This window comes from Neophocaena asiaeorientalis, unplaced genomic scaffold (genome assembly GCF_003031525.2).
Source record: "Neophocaena asiaeorientalis asiaeorientalis breed wild unplaced genomic scaffold, Neophocaena_asiaeorientalis_V1.1 scaffold118, whole genome shotgun sequence".
Lineage (NCBI taxonomy): Eukaryota > Metazoa > Chordata > Mammalia > Artiodactyla > Phocoenidae > Neophocaena > Neophocaena asiaeorientalis.
The window spans coordinates 9,540,411-9,563,321 of record NW_020175528.1 but is presented as its reverse complement, the minus strand read 5'-3'; the positions used below and the strand labels follow the sequence as shown (position 1 = coordinate 9,563,321).

Sequence of the window (22,911 nt, the reverse complement as noted above, 5' to 3'; positions counted from 1 at the left end):
CCATCAACAGTGTACAAGGGTTCCAATTTCTCTACAACCTTGCTAACATTTGTTTTGTTTTGTTTTTTAAATATTAGCCATCCAAATGGGTGTAAGATGGTGCATTGTAGTTTTAATTTGCTTTTTCCTGGTGACCAAAGCAGTTGAGCACCTTTTCCTGTGGTTACTGGCCTTGAGAACCCCTTTTGTAAAATGCACTTCAAATCTTTGCTAACTTTTCTTACAGGTGTCACTGTTTTTCCTATTTGTTTAGCTATATATATATATATATATATATATATATATATATACTGAATAAATATTTTGCTTAATATATGCTTTGCAAATACCTTCTCTTACTCTGTGGGCTGCTTTATCTAGTAGGAGGGGAAACCTGTAGCTTCTGTGCTTTCCATGATTTTAAAAATCAAATCACTCCTACCCATTCTTTAAGGTTTAACAATTGAACACTTTCTATGAAATACCCTTTTATTACTTTTCTATAACTCCATCCTCCATTAATTTTCTCCATCTCTGCCCTTCTAGAGTACTTAACGGTCTGATTTTGTGGTCTAATAGTATACAATCCTATCCTTATTTGTCCCTTACATATCCTCTAACCAGACCATATTGCTTAACTTCTTTGTATATATTACTTCCCTGCCTAGACTTTAAATCAGAGGACAGGGACCCTTTTTTAAATATATATATTATACTTAGCACATACCAATATATACAGCTATGGCAAGAGCTCAATACATGATTTGAAAAATACTAACACTGTAAGGAATATCTGCTATCCTCTAAGAAGAATTGATAGCAAATAAATTGTTCAAATTAAATACATTGTGTTACACAGTTCTTAAAAACAGAGACACAGAAGTATCCCTCAGATGGGTTTAATCTCTACAACATAAAAGAAAAGTATTGGGAGAGTTTCACTTTACCCTAGATATTATTTGGAACTCCAGTCTTTAACAGTTCTGAATCTAGTCATGTTTACTTATTCAACACTGAAAACACTTCCTTTTCACTTAGAGTTGGAATAATTATCCTACTCCCCATTCTTGTGTTTCTTTATGCTTTTGTTTTGCTGTTGGTTTCTTTGGTCAATGTATATCCATCCAGGAGTCTGGAGAAGCCTGAAATGGTAAGGCAATGTAGGGAATCAACATGGTCTTTGAGAGTCTTCTTATGCCCATAATTAGCTACCTACTATATGTTTCTCCATAAAGATGAGGGTGCTGCAGGTGGTGGTGGTGATGATAATGTTCTTCAAATATGAAAAGATATTTTAAAAACACATATATTCATCTGTGGACTTCTGGAAAAATATTAAATGCACCAACATTTGCATTATAGGGGTCCCAGAAGGAGAAGAGAGAGAGAAAGGACCCGAGAAAATATTTGAAGAGATTATAGTCGAAAACTTCCCTAACATGGGAAAGGAAATAGCGACACAAGTCCAGGAAGCGCAGAGAGTCCCATACAGGATAAACCCAAGGAGAAACACACTGAGCCACATAGCAATCAAATTGGCAAAAACTAAAGACAAAGAAAAATTATTGAAAACAAGGGAAAAATGACAAATAACATACAAGGGATTTCCCACAAGGTTAACAACTGATTTCTCAGCAGAAACTCTACAAGCCAGAAGAGAGTGGCATGATATACTTAAAGTGATGAAAGGGAAGAACCTACAGCCAAGATTACTCTACCCAGCAAGGATCTCATTCAGATTCAATGGAGAAATCAAAAGCTTTACAGACAAGCAAAAGCTAAGAGAATTCAGCACCACCAAACCAGCTCTACAACAAATGCTAAAGGAACTTCTCTAAGTGGGAAACACAAGACAAGAAAAGGACCTACAAGAACAAGCCCAAAACAATTAAGAAAATGGTAATAGGAAGATATATATCGATAATTACCTTAAACGTGAATGGATTAAATGCTCCAACCAAAAGACACAGGCTCACTGAATGGATACAAAAACAAGACCCCATATAGATGCTGTCTACAAGAGACCCAATTCAGACCTAGGGACACAGTCAGACTGAAATTGAGGGGATGGAAAAATATATTCCATGCAAATGGAAATCAAAAGAAAGCTGGAGTAGCAATACTCATATCAGATAAAAAAGACTTTAAAGAATGTTACAAGAGACAAGGAAGGACACTACATAACGATCAAGGAATCAATACAAGAAGAAGATATAACAATCATAAATATATAAGCACCCAACATAGGAGCACCTCAATCCATAGTCAGCTGCTAACAGCTCTAAAAGAGGAAATAGACAGTAACACAATAATAGTGGGGGCCTTTAACACCTCACTTACACCAATGGGCAGATCATCCAACCAGAAAATTAATAAGGGAACAGAAGCTTTAAATGACACAATAGACCAGATAGATTTAACTGATATTTATAGGACATTCCATCCAAAAACAGCAGATGACACTTTCTTCTCAAGTGCGCAAGGAACATTCTCCAGGATAGATCACATCTTGGGTCACAAATCAAGCCTCAGTAAATTTAAGTAAATTGAAATCATATCAAGCATCTTTTCTGACCACAATGCTATGAGATTAGAAATCAATAACAGGGGAAAAATGTAAAAAACACAAACACATGGAGGCTAAACAGTACGTTACTAAATAACCAAGAGATCACTGAAGAAACCAAAGAGGAAATCAAAAAATACCTAGAGACAAGTGACAGTGAAAACATGATGATCGGGGCTTCCCTGGTGGCGCGGTGGTTGAGAGTCTGCCTGCCGATGTGGGGGATGCGGGTTCGTGCCCCAGTCCGGGAGGACCCCACGTGCCACAGAGCAGCTGGGTCCGTGAGCCATGGCCGCTGGGCCTGCGCGCCCAGAGCCTGTGCTCCACGGCGGGAGAGGCCACAGCAGTGAGAGGCCCGTGTACCGCAAAAAGAAACAAACAAACATGATGATCCAAAACCTATGGGATGCAGCAAAAGCGGTTCTAAGAAGGAAGTTTATAGCAATACAAGCCTACCTCAAGACACAAGAAAAATCTGAAATAAACAATCTAATCTTACACCTAAAGGAACTAGAGATAGATGCCACCAGAAAACTACTAGAGCTAATCAATGAATCTGGTAAAGTTGCAGGATACAAAATTAATGCACAGAAATATCTTGCATTCCTATACACTAATGATGAAAAATCTGAAAGAGAAATTAAGGAAACACTCCCATTTACCATTGCGACAAAAAGAATAAGATACCTAGGAATAAACCTACCTAAGGAGACAAAAGACCTGTATGCAGAAAATTATAAGACACTGTTGAAAGAAATTACAAGTGATACCAACAGATGGAGAGATATACCATGTTCTTGGATTGGAAGAATCAATATTGTGAAAATGATTATACTACCCAAAGCAATCTACAGATTCAATGCAATCCCTATCAAATTACCAATTGCATATTTTACAGAATTTGAACCAAAAAATCTTAAAATTTGTATGGAGACACAAAAGACTTTGAATAGCCAAAGCAGTCTTCAGAGAGAAAAAACGGAGCTGGAGGAATCAGACTCGCTGACTTCAGACTATACTACAAAGCTACAGTAAATAAGACAATATGGTGCTGGCACAAAAACAGAAATATAGATCAATGGAACAGGATAGAAAGCCCAGAGATAAATTCAAGATCTTTTTTGATGCACCTCCTAGAGTAATGGAAATAAAAATAAACAAATCGGACCTAATGAAAGTTAAAAGATTTTGCACAGCAAAGGAAACCATAAACAAAACGAAAAGACAACCCTCAGAATGGGAAAATGTATTTGCAAATGACTCAACGGACAAAGGATTAATCTCCAAAATATATAAACAGCTCTTGCAGCTCAATATTAAAAAAAACAAATAACCCAATCCTAAAATAGGCAGAAGATCTAAATAGACATTTCTCCAAAGAGGACATATAGATAGCCAAGAAGCACATGAAAAGGTGCTCAACATCACTAATTATTATAGAAATGCAAATCAAAACTACAATGAGGTATCACCTCATACCAGTTAGAATGGGCATCATCAGAAAATCTACAAACAGCAAATGCTGGGGAGGGTGTGGGGAAAAGGGAACCCTCTTGCACTGTTGGTGGGAATGTAAATTGATACAGCCACTATGGGGAACAGTATGGAGGTTCCTTAAAAAACTAAAAATAGAATTACCACATGACCCAGCAATCCCACTACTGGGCATATACCCAGAGAAAACCATAATTCAAAAAGACACATGCACCCCAATGTTCATTGCAGCACTATTTACAATAGCCAGGTCATGGAAGCAACCTAAATGCCCATCGACAGACAAGTGGATAAAGAAGATGTGGTACATATTTACTGTAGAATATTACTCAGCTATAAAAAGGAACGAAATTCGGTCATTTGTAGAGACGTGGATATATCTAGAGACTGTCATACGGAGTGAAGTAAGTCAGAAAGAGAAAAACAAATCTTGTATGTTAACGCATATATGTGGAATCGTACAGATGAACCAGTTTGCAGGACAGAAATTGAGACACAGATGTAGAGAACAAACGTATGGACACCAAGGGGGGAAAGTGGCGGGGTGGTGATGGTGGTGGTGTGATGAATTGGGAGATTGGTATTGACCTGTATACACTGATGTGTATAAAATGGATGACTAATAAGAACCTGCTGTATAAAAAAATTAATTAAATAAAATTCAAAAAATTTTTTATTGATTTATAGTTGATTTATAATATTGTATTAGTTTCAGGTGTACAGCAAAGTGATTCAGTTATACACACACACATATATATTCTTTCAGATTCATATATATATATATTCACATATGTATATATTCTTTTTTAGATTCTGTTCCGTTACAGGTTGTTACAAGATATTGAATAATAGTTCCCTGTGCTGTACCGTAGCACCTTGTTGTTTATTTTATATATAGTAGTATGTATTTGTTAATCTCAAACTCCTAATTTGTCCCCTCCATATTTTAATATTCACTTTAAAAGTTACTTTTAAATGCAATGCATCATTGTTCAGTTTACACTTTTAGTTCTCTACTCTTCGGTATGTTTGGAGACCCAGAAACATTTCCCCTAGAAGTGAAATCTGAGCTTTATTAGAGAAAAACAACAACAACAAAAATTTAAAACCTCCTTTTAAAACTTTTTTGGAAGACTATTTAATGAAATTAAATTTCATTGCTTGCCTTCTGGGACTGAGATCAAGAAAAATTAAATGTGTTATCTCTTTGGGGAGTGTTGTGCTAGAGTGGCTGCATTTCTCTCATATATCAGATAATGAGATGGCCAGTGCTTTTACAGGCTTTGTCCTCTTCCTTCCCCTGGGAATTCTACAACAAACCCCTCAACTTCAAGCACAACTTTCTTGGAATGAAATGTTTCACCTATGATTCAAGGATCCTCTTTGTGCATGTGGTAAATCAGAGAAAATGAGTCAAAACTCATAGGGAATTCTCCATCAGCTGGTGTGACATTTAGGAAGGGACATGAAATCCTTGAAGCCTCTAGGGCACTATTTAATGTATTACTGCAACAAAACTGGAAGAGCAATTTTCCGTGATATGGTCAATTCAGTCATTGTTACAGTAGGGATGCAATAACTATAAAGCATTTCCTCAAGTGCTTAACTCATTATGGAAAAACAACACTGGATAAAAACCTTAGGGACCTGAGGTGGGGTAGGAAAATGGATGTTCTGGTTGGTACAGGGTTTGGTTGCACTTAACAGAGGCTGATTGTATTAGGTTAACCAACTAAGGAGTTTATGTAACAAGAGTCTGGGGTAGGCTGTGCAAAGCTGGTGAAGCACTTGAGAAAGCAGGTCCCTTCTCCCTTCCTGCTCTACCATCCTCAGCATAGTCACAAATGGGCATCATCACGGTCTGGACAAGGGGGAGGAGGACAGGTTAAAGGCAGAAAGCTTACACTGGCTGTCTTTTTCTTTTTGATGTATCGGGGAAAGTAGCTTGCCATGAAGTAACTTTTGGCCACCGGAGGACTAGATGCTCACCCTAGCTTTTGGAAGTATTTTAAATTCAGTTGTTACACGCCCCCCTCCAAGTGCATTTATGATTCTGTTAACAAGGAAAAACAGTTGAAACTGGTAATGTCTAGCCCATTTGATTAATTAAGTGCCATACTTTAAATTTTGCTGTTAGACACTTTTCTAAAAATATGTTTATATTTCTATGCCTTTGAAAGCTTACCACCACACAAATCACAACTAAATTTTCTTTTATTATTTCTCAACTTACTTGATTTTTCAAAAAGGAAGGACAACTTAAGATACACCCACTTGATGAACTGCTGCGCTGTCAGTACTACTGCAAGCACTTCACAAAAAAGTGTCCAAATGACTAACAAACATGAAAAAGGTACTCACTGATAAAGATTTGCCATTGGAGATATACAAATTAGAGCCATAATAAATTGTTATTACATTCCCAGCAAAATGTTTAAAATTAAAAAGAGATCATACCAAATGTTGGTGAAAATGTGGAGTAACTGAAACTTTCATACATTGCCAGCACCTGGGTAAAATCTCTTCAGAAGGTTGTTTCAGTTATCTACTGACCCTAAACCTATGAGCAATCCCGTTCCTAGGAATGTGCTCACCTCTGCTTACCAAAACACATGCACTGAAGTGTTTATATTCATAACGGCAAAAACCCAGGAACTCACCAAATATGCACCACCAGTGGAAGGAATAAACTATGCTTTAGTCACATAATGGAATTCTATACAGCAACAAGAATGAGCAAACTACAATTACATGCAAAAATATGTATGACTCTCACAAATAATTGAGGGAAAGAAGCCAGAAAGCATCACAAAAAAAGAACAACTGTGTGAGGAGAAATTTATATAAAGTTCAAAAATAGGCAAAATTATCCTATGAGTTCTAAGAAGTCAGAAAAGTAGTTAAAACCCTGAGAAGAATAGTTGACTTAACATGGGCAAGAAGAGAACTCTTGGGCTCCTGATATCATCCTGTTTCTTGATCTGGGTGTTGGTTAACTGGGTGAGTTCACTTTGTGAAATTCATCATGGTATATATTTATGATTGATACTCTTTTCTGTATATATCTTATACTGCAGTAAAAAGGTGAAAAAGCGACAATTATGTATACTGCTGTTAAAATGAAGTTGTCCCATCTTTTGTCTAAGGCCAATTCTATCCAACTGTACTTTTTTTTTTTTTTAAGTCTTTAAGGCATTTATTTCATCCATGGATTTGGGGATGTAATTTATGAAGTTGAGAATCATTACAGTACAGTGTACTGGGTTGGCCAAAAAGTTTGTTCGGTTTTAAGTAAAAATAAGACATTTTTCATTTTCACGAAGAACTTTTGACTTTATTCACTAACTAAAGGAACTTTTTGGCCAACCCAATATTTCTTTTATTTTTTACATTAAAAAAATTGAAGTGTAACTGATTTATCATGTTGTGATAGTTTCAGGTGTACAGCAAAGTGATTCTGTTAGACATATATATGTCTGTTCTTTTCTAGATTCTTTTCCATTATAGGTCATTACACGATATTGAATATAGTTCCCTGTGCCATACAGTAGGTCCTTGTTTATCTATTTTATATATAATGGTGTGTATCTGTTAATCCCAGATTCCCAATTTATCCTTCCCCCCATCCCCCTTTGGTAACCATAAGTTCGTTTTCTATGTCTGTGTCTATTTGTCTTGTAAATAAGTCCGTTTGTATCTTTTTTTTTTTTAAGATTCCATATTTAAGTGGTCTCATATGATATTTGAGCACTTTTCAATCCTCCTCTTATTTGACTTCTCAGCATTATTTGCTACTCTTGTCCATTCCTACCATTTAGAGAAACTCTCTTCCTTGTGCATTTATGATTTACTGGCTCCTGATTTCCCACCTGACTTCTCTGGTCACTCATTCTGTTTTCATGGTGAACATCTCTTCCTTTACTCATTTTTGAAATGTTATCTTGAGTCCAGACCCCTCTTCTGAACTACAGGGTTCTATATCTAACTGCCAAGCAACATTTTCACTAGACATCTCACAAGTACAGAAAAGTCAACTAAGCTTAATATCTCCCTCCTTAGTGTTGTTCATCTTTCCAAATTCCTTGTCTCAGTAAATAGCGCCAACCAGTACCCAACCCAGAAACCTATGTTCAATTTATAGTTATTGCATGAAACACAGAAGATGCAAAATTGTGGATACGACTTTTGCTTCTCATCACAGTGGACTAGATATAGTGAAGGAATCATCCTGCTACAAAACTAGATGTGAATCAAAAACAGTTTTTGATGTTTTGTTTGGCTCTCAGAAATTAGAAAAGTCTTCAAAGACCCTTCTTCCTACCAAATAAAGAGAAATAAGTCTTGAGCAGAAATTAGAGCAGGGTTCTTTATGCATGCTGGAGAGATGGAGTTGGTCTGACTGCAAATGCCAATAGCAGTTCTGTGTGAGGAGGTAAATCTGATACTCCTGCATTTAGGACAGGGGTCTCCAACACCTGGGCCACAGACCGGTACCGGTCCACAGCCCGTTAGGAACCGGGCCGCACAGCAGGAGGTGAGCGGAGGGTGAGCGAGCAAAGCTTCATCTGCCGCTCCCCGTTGCTCGCATTACCGCCTGAACCATCACTCGCGTTACCGCCTGAACACCCCCCCACCCCCGTCCGTGGAAAAGTTGTCTTCCACGAAACCCGTCCCTAATGCCAAAAAGGTTGGGGACCGCTGATTTAGGGGACACCATAGAGAGGTTTAAAGTGGCCCCAGGTTGCTGGCACTCCTGGACATTCAGCAGCAGCAGAGGAAAATCATCTTTGAAATGAAGTGTCTTCAATTTAAGCCATTTGAATTCCCACTTACGTAAGATCCAGAAAATATAAATTCATAATCTAAGATCACCAAGTACACAAGGAGGCAAGACACCATGCGTGAGAGAAAAAAATAACACAACTTATTTAGATATTGGGATTGTCATATACAGAGTATAGAATAACTAGGTAAGAAATGTTTAAAGAAATTTAGTATGGAACCACAAAGTTGGGCAAACAATGAGACTATCAGGAACAATGAGAAAGATCTATGTGACAATAAAGTGGAATTTCTCAAAATAAAAAATAGATTTTTTAGGAATTAATAAAACTCAATGTAGGGGTTTGCCAACAGATGAAACATAGTCAAAGAATGAACTGGAACATGTGACTGAAGAAATTTCCCAGAATGCAGCACAGAGAGGTAAGAAGATGGAAAAGCTAAGAGATATGGAGAACAGAAGAGGAAAAGGAAACATTTATTTGAACCCTAAAAGAACAGAGTAGAGAGAACTGAGGGAAAGGAATAATTGAGGAGGTGATGACTGAGAATTTTCCAGAAGTGATCATAGATATAAATCTATGTTTCCAAGTAGAAGAAAAGAAACCCAGGTATAGATACATCATAGTGGAACTGTGGAACAGCAAAGACAAAAAGATTCCAAAAGTAGAGAAAAAGAACATCATAAAGTACAGCAGCAATGATGAACACCAGAATGAATGAAATAATACCATCTTCAAGGTGTCAGTCTTGCATTGTAGATCCAACCTATTTTTTTTAAGAATGAAAGTGATACAAGGATATTTTCAGATGAACAAAAAGAGAGTTTACCATCAAGAGACCTCCACTAAAAGAACTTCTAAATATTTATTTTAGAAAGAAGAAAAGGATCACAAAGTAATGGTCTGAGATATGAGAAGGAATGCTAAGTAAATAAAATAGGAAACATATAAATACATGTATATAAGTACCTGCGTAAAAAGTCTGGAGAGGCGTGATCAGACTTAAAGTGTTCTAAGGTTCTTGGATTGTCTGTTGGAGAGTTTAAGACATTATTTAATTTAAAGCTTTGTTCTATTAAATATGCATGATACAATTTCCAGGGTAACACTAAAACAATAGAAATTGAACATACAAGTTCCACATGAATAAAAAATTAAAGGATAAACACTACTCCCAAGCCCTCTATTTAGGAGCCAAGGCCATTCAGCTGAACAGAAATAGTGTTCAAGCTTTGCTACTTAAGGGAGCAGCATTTAGAAACATGGGCAGAGTCCAAGAAGCAATAATCCACTTTCGGGAGGCTATACGTCTTGCACCTTGTCGCTTAGATTGTTATGAAGGTCTCATCGAATGTTACTTAGCCTCCAACAGTATTCATGAAGCAATGGTAATGGGTAACTATGTTTACAAAACTCTAGGAGCCAACGCACAGCCCCTTACCCTTTCAGCCACCATTCGTCTTGAAGACCCAGTGACACAGGAGAAAGCAAAACTTTATTAGATAAAGCCCTGACCCAAAGGCTGAACTACATTAAGGCTGCGGAGAAAAAAGGAAAGCTACTTACCAGAGAACAGAAATACGAAGTTGGAATTGCTTTGCTGCGGAACACGCTAGCTAATCAGAGTGACTGCGTCCTGCCTCGGACCCTAGATTTCCTTGTAGCTGTCAGTGAGTATCAGGAAGCAATGGACCAGTACAGTATAGCACTAAGTGGTGGACTCGCTCAATCCTGCCTATGGAACTGGAGTTGTTTGGAGAGTCCAGGCATTAGCAGTTTCTCTGTGACTGGGTGGTCATTTCACTGCTGTGCCAGGGAGATGACGCATTAGCCAGGAAGAAGCAAGGCAGAGATTCAGGTCTTTCCTTTGTTTGGTTGTCCCCTAGCTTGGACCCCAGTGACCAGAAGTCTCTAGAGGGGATGCAGAAGGTGGAGAAGGAGAAGAGTCCCGCGGATGCCACTCAGGAGGAAGACGTGGACCACATGGAAGGGAGTGGGGAAGAAGGGGACCTGGGGGCCAGCGACAGTGAGGCGGCCCAGTGGGCTGGCCAGGAGCAGTGGCTCGGCATGCAGTGAGGCAGGCTCAGCTCCGTGGCCACCCTGGCCCGCCCCGCTCTGAGCACTTCCATGGACTGAAGGAAACTGTAAGGAGCCCGCTCTCTGGGAAGTCAATGATTCAGCATGTGATTGCACCAGGGGTCTCTGCCCCTTTCTAGTAGTGACTTCATTTTTAAAAACTGGGCCTGACCAACCTTCCATATATCTCCATCCTCCTCTGCTCCAGCCAGGGAGCACAAAGGGAGCGCTCTGAGAGGCCCGTAGACGTGTCGGGGCTTCTGGGACAGAGTGCTAACTTGCAAGCTCGAGGAATAGACAGTCGGACTGGCTCTTTCAGAGGGTTTCCTGTCCCAGAAATCATTATCCTGGGGTGTCCACACTTCCCTAGTAACCTTGCTTCCTTCTGCAATGTTAGTAATGTTAAGCTGACAGTTGCTGTTTTGCAGAACAGTTCTCCTATTTGCTAATCTGGTAACTTGCCTATGAACCTGGGTCGAATCTGAGAAACAAGGGTGACCTAGAGCATGAACAGAGGTGCAGTTGGGGTAATTAATAAAACCGATTTTTGTACAGTAAAGAAAAAAAAATTAGACTGCATATTAGACAGAAAGCCAAAATCCAGCTAAGTGAAGAGACATGTAAAATTTAAGGACAGGGAAAGTGAGTGAGAGAGAGAGAGAGAGAGAGAGAGAGAGAGAGAGAGAGAGAGATGGAAGAGAAGAGAGGAGGGGGAGAAAGGGAGGGGGAAGGGGAGGGAGACGGGAAAGATATATCAGATAAACATCCATAAAAAGAGAACTGGGATAATTACCTTAATATTTGACAAAATAGATTTTAAGACACACACAAAAACAACAACAACAAAAAAACAGTACTAGTGATAAAGAGGGCCACTACTTAAAAGTTAAATTTATCAGAAAGAAAAATATAACAATTTAAACTTGTATTAACTTAAGCTATAAAAATCAAAAATTCATAGTTTCAGGGTAAAATTGACAAATCCAGAATTGTAGGTACTCCTTGTTTTTTTACTGTGAAAATCACAAAACAATGGGTAAATACATTTAAAAGATAACATGTTTATTGCTTGTGGAATTAAGGGTGATTTTGCTCCATTTTCTAAACTTTGATTGTTGTGACAATTGCTTTTATAATTAAAACACCTTTTTTTTTAAAAAAAATGAAGTTAAAATTTTAGTTAATTGAGGACTTGAGGTGGGCTTAGTTAATTAGTGTTTTACTGTTTTGGGGCTAATTATATAGTTTTAGTTCTTACCCCAATGTTTATCAGGTTGAGTACATCTTAATTACAACCTGTTTCTTTGTATTTTGCTAGAATGTCAAATGATTTACACATGGACTTAAAATTGCTCAGGCAATCCTTGACTGATACATTAAAGAATCTAATTTACCACAGTTACTGTTTTCCTAAATAAGAATAAAAGATTTTGCAAAGAATGCATAATAATGCATTCCACATTTAAACATGCTACGACTGACTGTTGTTAGCTACATCTGGATATCTGTATCAACAACAGAGCTTTGATTTTTCTCTGCTTCTGCCCAGACATCATTATTATCACTGTAGGGGATCAGTTACTCTGAAAAAAAGGAAAGATACAAATTGGTATTTTTTCTCATATTGATACTCTCTTAGACTTAACTTTCCAATTCCTAAAACTCAGTGTTCTACTTCTACATATGCCTTTTGAAACACTTCGTGGTAAGCAATAGTTACAGGAAATAGGAACAGATCACTGTATACAAATAAAAAATAAGGCAGCATGCTCTGAGTCTGGTTCTAAAGAAAACAGGCACAGGATTTTTTTTTTTTATTACAGGACTAAAAAGAGACAGTAAATAGACTCTCTTTGAATGCATCATCTCAAAATCTAAACCTAGTTAGTCTATTATACAGATTTTTTTCATAGTTGATTAAATTTTACTGTGCAATTCTGGGAAAGAAATAACACCATGTTGGAAAAGTATAATAGTAATTTTTAAATACTGTTATATTTTGAAGGATATTTAAAAAATAGTGATAGGAATTCTAAATTCTTATGTTTTACCCAATCAATGTGCTTTAGAATCTTTTGAGATTTGAATACCAGAATATTCAGTTAATGTAATCCTTTTGCTGTTTAGACAACAATAAAAGAATAAGAATGGAATGCATTATTTGCATCTCTTTGCTATTGAAGATAATAGTGTCAAAATTGAATCTTAAAAACTTCAGAGTAGATTAATAAATAAGTCAATTTCAAGCTATCATTATTTTTCTTTTTTACTGTTTATTGAATTATAACGTGTACAAACCGCACAAATCAAGAAGTGTACAGCTTGATGAATTCCTACAATGACACTTCGTGCTATCAGCACATTGTGATCATTAACTTTTAAGTTGATAAACTGGTAAGAACAAAGGATTAAAACCATCAACAACTACCACAAAAAAGCAGAGTACTAAACAAGAACCAGTAAGTGTGACTAAACCAGGTGGAAGGCACACCTGCAAAAATGAAACACGTTTTGTCACACTTTATACCACACAGGTTTTCTGTATCATCAGAACATGGGAGAATACATTGTCTCAATCTGATAGGAGCCGGACTTGGAGATTCTCTTACTGTGCTTTTCTTCCCTTGCCTGCAGGAGTTGTACATTTCAAAGCAAACTGCAGAAAAAACAGAAAACTTCAGAACCAATTAGATTGCTTAGCAACGTTTTTTGTCTTCTTTCCTGAGCTACTTCTGTGTAATCCTCCTGTCACAAATTGTGACCTTACACAGTAACTTTAAAGTTGAAAATCAACTTTTCATCGTTTTGAGACGCTCTCTTCCCTTGACTGACAGATCATTTTGTTCACTTGAAAGTGTTGGACGTCTCCTAATTCCCGGTCTAGTCATAACGCCCAGAGGTTACTAAAGAACACTCAAGATTCACAGGGACTCCACCCATGGTTTAACTTGTAAATACAAGCCATTCTGAGATCTGGGTCCTGAAATTATTTCACCCTTCGAGAGCAGAAATATTACCATGTTCATACAGTGAACTCTTAGATTTTAAAATTCTTTATATATTCAGCGACTTCTTCGACCCACCAGTAACTTTCCCAGTTACCAACCAATAATTTTACATAGGTTGCTATCTGTTTTGTTCGCAATTTACGAGCAATTTAGCCACACGTAAGCAACCTTAAGGGGAAGAGGGGTTCTTCCTGTCAAAGAATCCACACAATGAGAGGCCCGTGGTACCCAAATGAAACAATAATGAAAGATCGGCAAAGCTCAGAAATGTTCCTTAAAGCCACGAACGCCAGCTCTGATTTCAGGTTGTCGGAGCGCGCCCGCTCGGTAGCCTTTGTGGCCGAGAGGCAGAGGGGTCCAGGGAAGAGGGTCCCACTGGGGACGCTTAAGACAAGAGTGGGCGACCCTGCTACCAGCCCGCCCCCACCATAAAGAGGAGTAAACGCTCCGCATCCCCGTCACCAGGGCAACTCTGCAATCCGACACCTAGGCGCAAGATTCCGCATCCCGAGCCACCGGACGCAGAACAGAGGCGTTTCACAGCCCGGACGCAGGGACTCCGAGGCTTCCCACAAGCCGCCGTCCCTGGGGTGCGGAGTCCGACGAGGGAGACGCCCTCTCTGCAGGCCGGCGGTCCGAAACTCAGCCACCCACAGCGACGCCGCCGCTCCCGGGTCTAGCTGCCCGCACGTGGCGGCTGTGATTGCCCCGGACGGTATCCCTCCGCGCCCCTCCCGCTCAGTCTCCCTCTCTCTCGCCGGGACCCTCCGAGTCGGCGCGCCGCGGAAGGATCGCACGCACGCGCTCGCGCACGCCCCGCCGAAACGGCGGAGAGCTGCGGTAACCGCGGTAAGGAGCAGTCGCCGCTGTAGTCGGTGGCACAGCAGCTCAGCAGCCTCCCGCTGTTGGTTAGTCAGTCCCGCGGTTGCGGGCGGGAGGGCGGCCGGCCCGGGCGTGCCCCGCAGCTTGTCCCTCACCACCGTCCCAGCGTCCTCCCTCCGCTAGGCGGCGGTTGCCCGGCCCCCGGGATCCTCGCGGCGGCTTGGCGGAGGTTTGCCGGTGTCCAGGCCTCCGAGGCTTGCGAGAAATATACACCGACAACGTAGGTGGATTCGTGAATCTCGACTACAGCTCAGGCTCCATAGGATTTTTTTTTTTAATTCTCCAAGATGGCGAACTGCCATTGATTTCTCTCCTCCTCCTATGGAGATTCATCGATACACCGTTATCCCCAGTTACGCAACATAGCTCTAAAAAAGGGGGTGCTTAAAGGGGCTTCTAGTAATCTGCGAAGACCAAGGGGCACTTAAGTTCTCCAAGTCCCTCCCTCTTTAGTAATAGTAGTAAAGGCACTAATGCAGATTTATGCTTCACGGTGCCTGATTTTTTTGTGACTTGGTGGTTTGACTCGGTTGCCACATGTCTGGGGGATAATTGTCACTAAGCGTCCAGTGCTGCTTTATTGTTTTGCCTCTTTCTAAACAAGGCTCTTCCTAAAATTGTGACGATTATATCAAATACAGGACCATTCTCTTAATTTCTTAAGCTTCACGCCCCCTTCCTATCAAACGCCCAAATCCAGGCCCCCTATTATGGGTGCTACTAATTATTCTTGTACTGCTTAACATGGTTTAAGATCTAGCAGTGTAGAACTCAGTCCTTGATACAAGTACTTTCAGGTTTCCTATTACCGCAGTGGGCTACAATTCTTACAGAGAATTGGCATCTGGTGATCAACTTTTTTTCTGCGGTCCTCTTGTCTTTGTGTGTGAGTTCCCGCTGTCTGGCCGGGAAGATTGCAGGAGTGTGCTTGGAAATGGCTGGGGCCTGCTATGACTCTGCAGTTCTGATGGGGGCGACGCCTTCCTTCTTATTCATGGAATGTTAGAATGCACGTTTTCTCCTTTCCGGTTCTGGTCGCTACCTCAGTTTCTTTCCCAGTCTCCCTCCATTTTCTCTGTTCTTTTACCGTTGCCTACTGCAGTGCTGCGGACAGAATCCTCTTTGCGTTTGCCCAGAAAGAAAACTGATTACTGAGGTGGTAGGGTAAGGGAAGTTGCAGAGAAAAAGGAGTAAGCGGCTAGAATAATAGAGAGGAGGGAAATATGAATTTGGGGATGCGCTGAAGTCTAGGGCTTGAAGTTCATATTAATACTATGGGGGATATTACAAGCTGTTTGAAGCGAGTAGAAGTAAACAGGTCTGCCAAGCATGGGCGTTATTTTAGGAGACTTTCAAACAACTTTAAATTTGACGCTACATGACTGTAACGTGACTGATTATGATAGATGAGCTTTTGTTGAAAGTTTTTAGGTGAATCTTTACCATTACGTAAGTACTTCAGGTACCACCTGATTTGAAACAGTTTATAAATAACTCTTTAAGTTTGCAGTTTATCTAGTGTCAACTAACAACTAGAGATTCTTTGCGTAGACTGGTTTTAGTTACCAGACTACACTCTTAACTGTGAAATCTAATTAACTGACTGACATAAAACATGTCACCATGTAGGATTAAGTAATTTTTTAGAAAAGACTGAAACTTGATTTTACATTGTTGAAACGTGGATGTCTTGTAGTGGTAGTACAAACTTGGCAGTCTTTGCTGTTATACCAAGGCAAGGAATTAACTACAACTTTTTTCTTTTCTCTTTCTTTTCCTTTTTTTCTTTTTTTTTTTTTCTTTTTTTTTCTTTTTTTTTTTTTTTTTTTTTTTGGTTGGGGGCTGGGTGGGGGGACAGCCAGTAGAAATAGATATGATTGTAGGAAAAGACCGGGAAGGTTTCTTTACCAGTGGTTTGACTCTTGGCGCAAAGAAGTGCTCAGTGATCAGAGATAGCCTATACGTGGATGGTGACTGCACAATGGACATCCGGACAAAGAGTCAAGGTGGGGAGCCAACATACAACGTTGCCGTCGGCAGAGCTGGTAGAGGTAAGCAAGGCACATTTTTGGTTGAAAGTTGCATGCCACGTTACAAGTGATTAAGCAATCTCTTTAACATTTTGAATAAAGTGTTAAAAGAGTCCATAATGGCTCTTAAGGTGGTTTTTGTGAACTGCTCAGCACTGAAGGAGGCACTGCTGTAGATTTACTTCCTCTACAGCAGCTGCATACACAACCTAACCTCTGAGATCCTGACTTTCTTCTCAAATAGAATGTTCATATCATCTTTTCAGTTTCAACTTTAGTAAACTGAACATCTAAATTTGCCTCTTCTATATGGATAACTGAATCACTTTGCTGTACACCTGAAACTAACACAACATTGTTAATCAACTATGCTACTCCAATATAAAATAAAAAGTTAAAAAAAATCAATTTGTCTCTTCAACTGTTAGTTATTCAGATTGTTAAATCATTCAAATTGGTTACTTTAGTCCCTTTGGGTCTTTGACCTTTGGATCTCTTCCTGTCTTGCTCACATTTTAGTCATTCACTATTCAGCATTAAAAAAGGAAGAGTTAATACTGGCTCATATTTCTATTAGAAACATTGCTGGGGAAGAGAGAAATAATTAGAATGAGGGTTTTGAAGTAAGTTTTCCACTTACTAAAATATTTTCAAAGACTAAGTGTGTCTGATTTATTCGAAAAGTAGGAAACTATTTCATTTATATACTGGTCCAGAAATTCTGGTGTTTCCTGACTATTGTCAACATTGCAGAAATTCTTACTGTACTAAATAAGTCTCACTACTTTTTTGAAAGCAACTTTTAAAACTGAGGTTTATTATGACATCTAGTTGATTTACAGATACATTTAAATGTGTTAACCTGTGTAAGTGTTTTGTAAATAAAGAGGGCTTATGTAGCCTCATATAGCAGACTTGGCACATCTAATTTTAAGACCACATCTACCATGGGAAGAAACTTGAAGCTACTCTGAGCCATAATTTACTGCAGTGGTCCTACCAACTCCCTGTGACTGTCCTAAAGGTTACTCTTGTTCTGATGTGAGTTGATGCTTATGAGTATTTCTCTATAGGAAAATTAGATGGCTGTGAAATAGTAGACAAATCTCTAAAACATTACCTGAGCTCAGATAAATATATTAAAAAGAAGCATCAACCATGTGACGTAAAAATAAGAATGTTTTCATACCATACAGCACTACTGACATCTAGTGGCAGTGAATATAACATCTGACATATGTACATATGTTAATATTCTCACGATAGACCTTTGAACTGCATCATAGAAGAACCTGTTTTTGGAAATAGTAAATCTATTTTAGGATTTTAGACTCAATTAAAAACAAAGCTAACACAGAGAGGATATAGTAAGCACAGGCCTTTGGTACTTTTAATTTGTCCTTTTATGAATGGCACTGAAAATGCTATTTAAAATCCGGTCTTGGTTTTCCTCTGGAAATAATAGATACATTTAGTCCCACTGGTAAGACTTAATAGTTGGTACTTAATCAAGCAGTTAAATTTGGGGAGAATTTTGTAAGTAAATAATTACCTAGTTTTTTTTTTAAGTTTATTTTTTGGGGGCCAGTTTAATGTATTTGTCAGACTAATCAGAAGTTTTTTGCCCTATATAAAAGATAAATGTCCATTAAAAGGAATGAAATAATGCCATTTGCAGCAACATGGATGGACCTAAAGATTATCATACTAAGTGGAGTAAGAGAAAGAAAAATATCACATGATGTCACTTATATGTGGAATCTAAAAAATATGATATAAAGGACTTATTTACAAAACAAGCAGACTCACAGACTTAGAAAACAAACTTATGGTTACCAAAGGGGAAAGGTGGTGGGGGAGGGATAAATTAAGAGTTTGGGATTGAGAGATACACACTACTATATAGAAAATAAATAATCAACAAGGACCTACTGTATAGCACAGGGAACTCTACTCAGTATAATAACCTAAAAGGAAAAAGAATCTGCAAAAGAATAGGTGTATCTATATGTATAACTGAATCATTTGCTGTACACCTGAAACGAACACAACACTGTAAGTCAACTATACTCCAATATAAAATAAAAATTAAGATAAATGATCACACTTCTTTTTCCCTAGCTAGTGTAAAGATATTTTTATAGAGCATTGCAGCTGCACTGATTGGACTTCCAAGATACAGTTAATAGTCAAAATGTTTTCAGCACATTACTAGTTTGAAAGTTCTCCTTTTTGGAGACCTGGCTGACTTCAGTGCTTCGTTGTTCATGGAAAACTAACTTAGTGTAACTTACTAATGGGGTTCTGTCTGCTAAAACTTATGGGACTCTCTTGATTAACACTTCTTTTGAAACACTTTTCTTCTTTCTCTTTCAGTCTTGGTCTTTGTAATGGGAAAAGAAGGGGTCCATGGAGGCGGATTGAATAAGAAGGCATACTCAATGGCAAAATACTTGAGAGACTCTGGGTTCTAGCTGCTAGGCAGACTGTTAAGTATTAGGGAAAAATTGCTCTTAAACTTTCCTAGCTGTAAGCTTGAGTCTTAATTCTGGAAATTTTATTAGCAATGCAGGGTGATGGGGTATGAACCTGTGTCTCCTTTGTATCCCTCTGTTGGTGGGGAAAGGTGTCTTTCTTTCTGCCCTCCCCCCCCTTAAATAATTCTGTTCACTTTTGTTTTGTTTCCTTGTGTACTCCAGCATTGGTTATAGTCATGGGAAAGGAAGGTGTCCACGGAGGCACACTTAACAAGAAAGCATATGAACTCGCTTTATACCTGAGGAGGTCTGATGTGTAAGCAGCCTCTCCCCATCTACCTAGCAACTGTCTTCATCACCACCCCAATTATGGTCACAGTGCTACCAGACTATAGATGGTAGCTAATTTTTCTTTACCTATTTTCTAATGTCACGATTCCTTTTTGCCCAATGGATCATTTGTATGTTAACCACTGTATGTAACCAACCTTATCTGGCAACATAATTGCAGCACAGTAATGATTTGCATGATACCTTGAAATTTGGGGGGAGGGGGCATTGCAAGTTGGGCATCACTTTGTCTTAGCAATTAATGGGATATTGATTACTAAAATAAGTTAATATTAAGCAAGGTGCCGGTTGTACAATCTCTAATTTGACAGTGTCTTTCAGCACTTTGAGCATTTACTTAGCTCATTTAGTCTTCCTTTTGTAGCGCATGATTGGGAGGAAAAAGTGCATGTGTCTTTCCTTCACTCCTCTTTTCCCACCCCCTCCCTTCGCACATAGGTATTTGGTTTGCTTCCACCTTCTTTTATGCAGTGCCTGGTTTATTTAACCAATTAATATTCCTTTTGTTGATGAGCTATTGAGAGCTGCAGTAGTTTGCTTTTAGTATTGCTGTTGCACTTGAGTAAAGACAAATCTTTTTTCATAGTGTCTACAGGACATAATGACAAGTGCAACTGCAAAACAAGAGCAAAGGCACTTCCTCCCATGACCTTACAGTAACCATACTGATTGAATCCCCAGGGACATTCCATCATTGCAATAGCTCACATTTTTGTTCCTGTCTTTTTCTTTGCACACCAGCTCTACTCTTTAGTAAAATTGTAAAAGGCTGCCATTATGGACATCTGGTATCCCAACATAACCATCTGGAGTGTGTCCAGTTTGTTCTTCATAGGACCAATTTTTATTTGCAGCTTGAGTTTTTATATGAAGTTGCATTATTGTGGACTTGGCTGTCTTGTGATGAATTTTTTTCATATGTATTCTGTGCCATACTATTGTTAAAATGAACTGTTGCTATTGTGAGATGGATTTTAAATGACCTCTTAAAGGTTTCTTTCGAATGGCACTACTTTAGGGACATTCTAGTATTTGCTTCTATTGTTTGGGCCTTGTGGATAATGTACAGATTTAAAAACAAATCTTGTTGCTGATTTGTCCATTTCTTTCCCTGCACTTTGTTACATCTGGGATACAGTCTAACTCATCTGATTTAATATGCATTTAAAAAAATGCCATAACTATTAAACACCTTGTTTACAGACAGATGAAATAAATTTATTCCAACCAAATATTCTAGACTCCTGTTGTTTATATAAATTGTTAGCTTACTGTTCCAGTTGATTTTTGATACAATGGGAATATACTCTGCTACAAGCATAAAATTAAAAAAAAAATTCAGCTGATGGCCTACTCCATTTCCTTTAGTATTTATCATAAAATGAGTGCCTGGGAATTTATTTTCAGTAGGCTTTTGCTTTATTAAAAATGGCTTGTAGTTATTTCAGGCTCATTTTCAGGCTTATGAGGCAAAAATTGACTTAACCACTAGAAATTAAATATTTTTGTCTTGTTGCTGGTCTCTTGATGTGAAATCTAATGGAGCAGTAAGGGGCCCAATACCAAGAAGCGTTTCTGCATTGTGGATTCTTCTGTGTTGAACTGTCATATGACTTCTTTCAATTTGGAGGCTATGTTGGCAGGCCGAAGTCAGCCAGCTGGGACTCTCACATAAGGGAAGACATTCCTTAAAAAGCATAAAAGATAATTGGGATGTCTTGCCGTTTCTGTCTTTGGAGTGACATGTTAACTATGACTAGGTAATAGTTTAATCCCAGATGTTGTAAGGTCCCTGAGATGTACTGAAATTTAGTAAATATGTTTAATACTATTCAGATAAATGATTATCACAAACTGTCAAGCAGAAACTCCAAGTTCAAAAGTTGGTGGGTCTAAGCAAAACTGGGGGAGCTGGTTATAATGCAGATTCTGGGCTCTGGATTTCTACCCTGGAGATGAAGATTCCAGAAGTCCCTTTAGAAACAATCAGTAGGTCGGCCTTGATCCATTTTAAGTGAACTGTACGCTACCCCTTTGGGAAAGGGTGGGTTAGGGAATGGGAGTTAATCTCTTTGCCTTACTTCAAATATACTGTGCATAATTAAATTTTCTTTCTTTGACAGTGTTGTCAATTCTGAATTTGATTGTCCATACAGGGATGTAAAGATATGGAAGATACGGATTTGGGGCTACTTTGACAGCTGGGCATACCTTAGAATTGTAAAACAACAATAAAACTTCTTGACCTGTTACAGGATCCTTGTTAGGAACAGGAGGTGGGTCAAATGAAAATCTGGTGGTTGGGTTGTGATGATTTATGATTTTATGGGAATATATACATTTATACTTTAGTTGTAAAGAACTGTTAGGGTAACTAATTAGAAAGCAGTGACCACACTTGTGAAACCCTTACTGAATGAACCTGTAGTAAGTAGGTGAGGGGACTGGGTATAATGCTGGAGGTGTGGGTAGGGGAGTAGAAGATGGTAGAGGGCAACTGTATCATTAAAATAATGAATGAAACTAGTCATTGGCCCCCTTCCCACAATTTCACTTGAAGGACACTTACGAAAATATACACATGCGTCTTTGCTTTGTGTATTTAGTTCTAGGAATTTAAGGAAGTGGAGCTATATAAATTTGTATAGCAGAATGTCGCTACCACAGCATTACTTAGAATAACTAAACTTGGAAAACTACAAGATTTAACTTGCAGGGTTATGGGTCGAATAAATGACTGTATGTCCAAAAGATAAAATAGTCATTAAAGAATTACATAAGAAAATGCTCACCAATGAATTTTATATAATAGGATAAATGTATGCAGTATATAATGTATTTTACATATGCATTTCTGAAGGCAAAATATAAACTTTTCTCTCAGGTAAGTTTCCAGGTGACTATACTTCTAAAATGGGAAAATTTTTAAATTAGGAATATATTTTTTAATAGAAGTGGGATTTTAATTTTATTCAATATCTTATTAAAAAAGCTGTATAGTTATACCAGAGAAATTATAAGAGATTTCAAATGACCATTAAGAGAACTAGTAACAGTCCTAGACAGTGCTGTTAAGTATATATATTTTTAACAACTAAGAGTTTGGAGTTTCAAAAAAAAAAAAAAATTATTTTTGCCTCAGAAAAACTCGTAACTTAAATTTGAAGGAACCAAGTCCTTGATTTGAACTGTGGATTAAAGAGTGAGGGAATAGAACATCTGATACACGTTACACTGATTTTAACTTTTTCCCTCTTAAAAAAA

At 38.4% G+C, this 22,911-nt stretch overlaps 1 protein-coding gene across 2 annotated transcripts in view; it reads left to right on the top strand.

Annotated features, from left to right (window-relative positions):
• PFN2 (profilin 2) overlaps positions 1–20,881 on the top strand; it is a 68,467-nt gene extending 47,586 nt beyond the window's left edge. Inside the window, exons 2-3 of one of the 2 annotated variants that reach the window (XM_024768988.1) lie at positions 16,648–16,840; positions 19,519–20,881. In XM_024768988.1, coding sequence (XP_024624756.1) covers positions 16,648–16,840; positions 19,519–19,616 — 291 coding nt within the window. In that variant the 3' untranslated portion in view covers positions 19,617–20,881. Of the gene's footprint in view, positions 1–16,647; positions 16,841–19,195 lie in introns of both variants that reach the window. The other variant, XM_024768989.1, reaches the window with a different exon arrangement.
• The last annotated feature ends 2,030 nt before the right edge of the window (positions 20,882–22,911 follow it).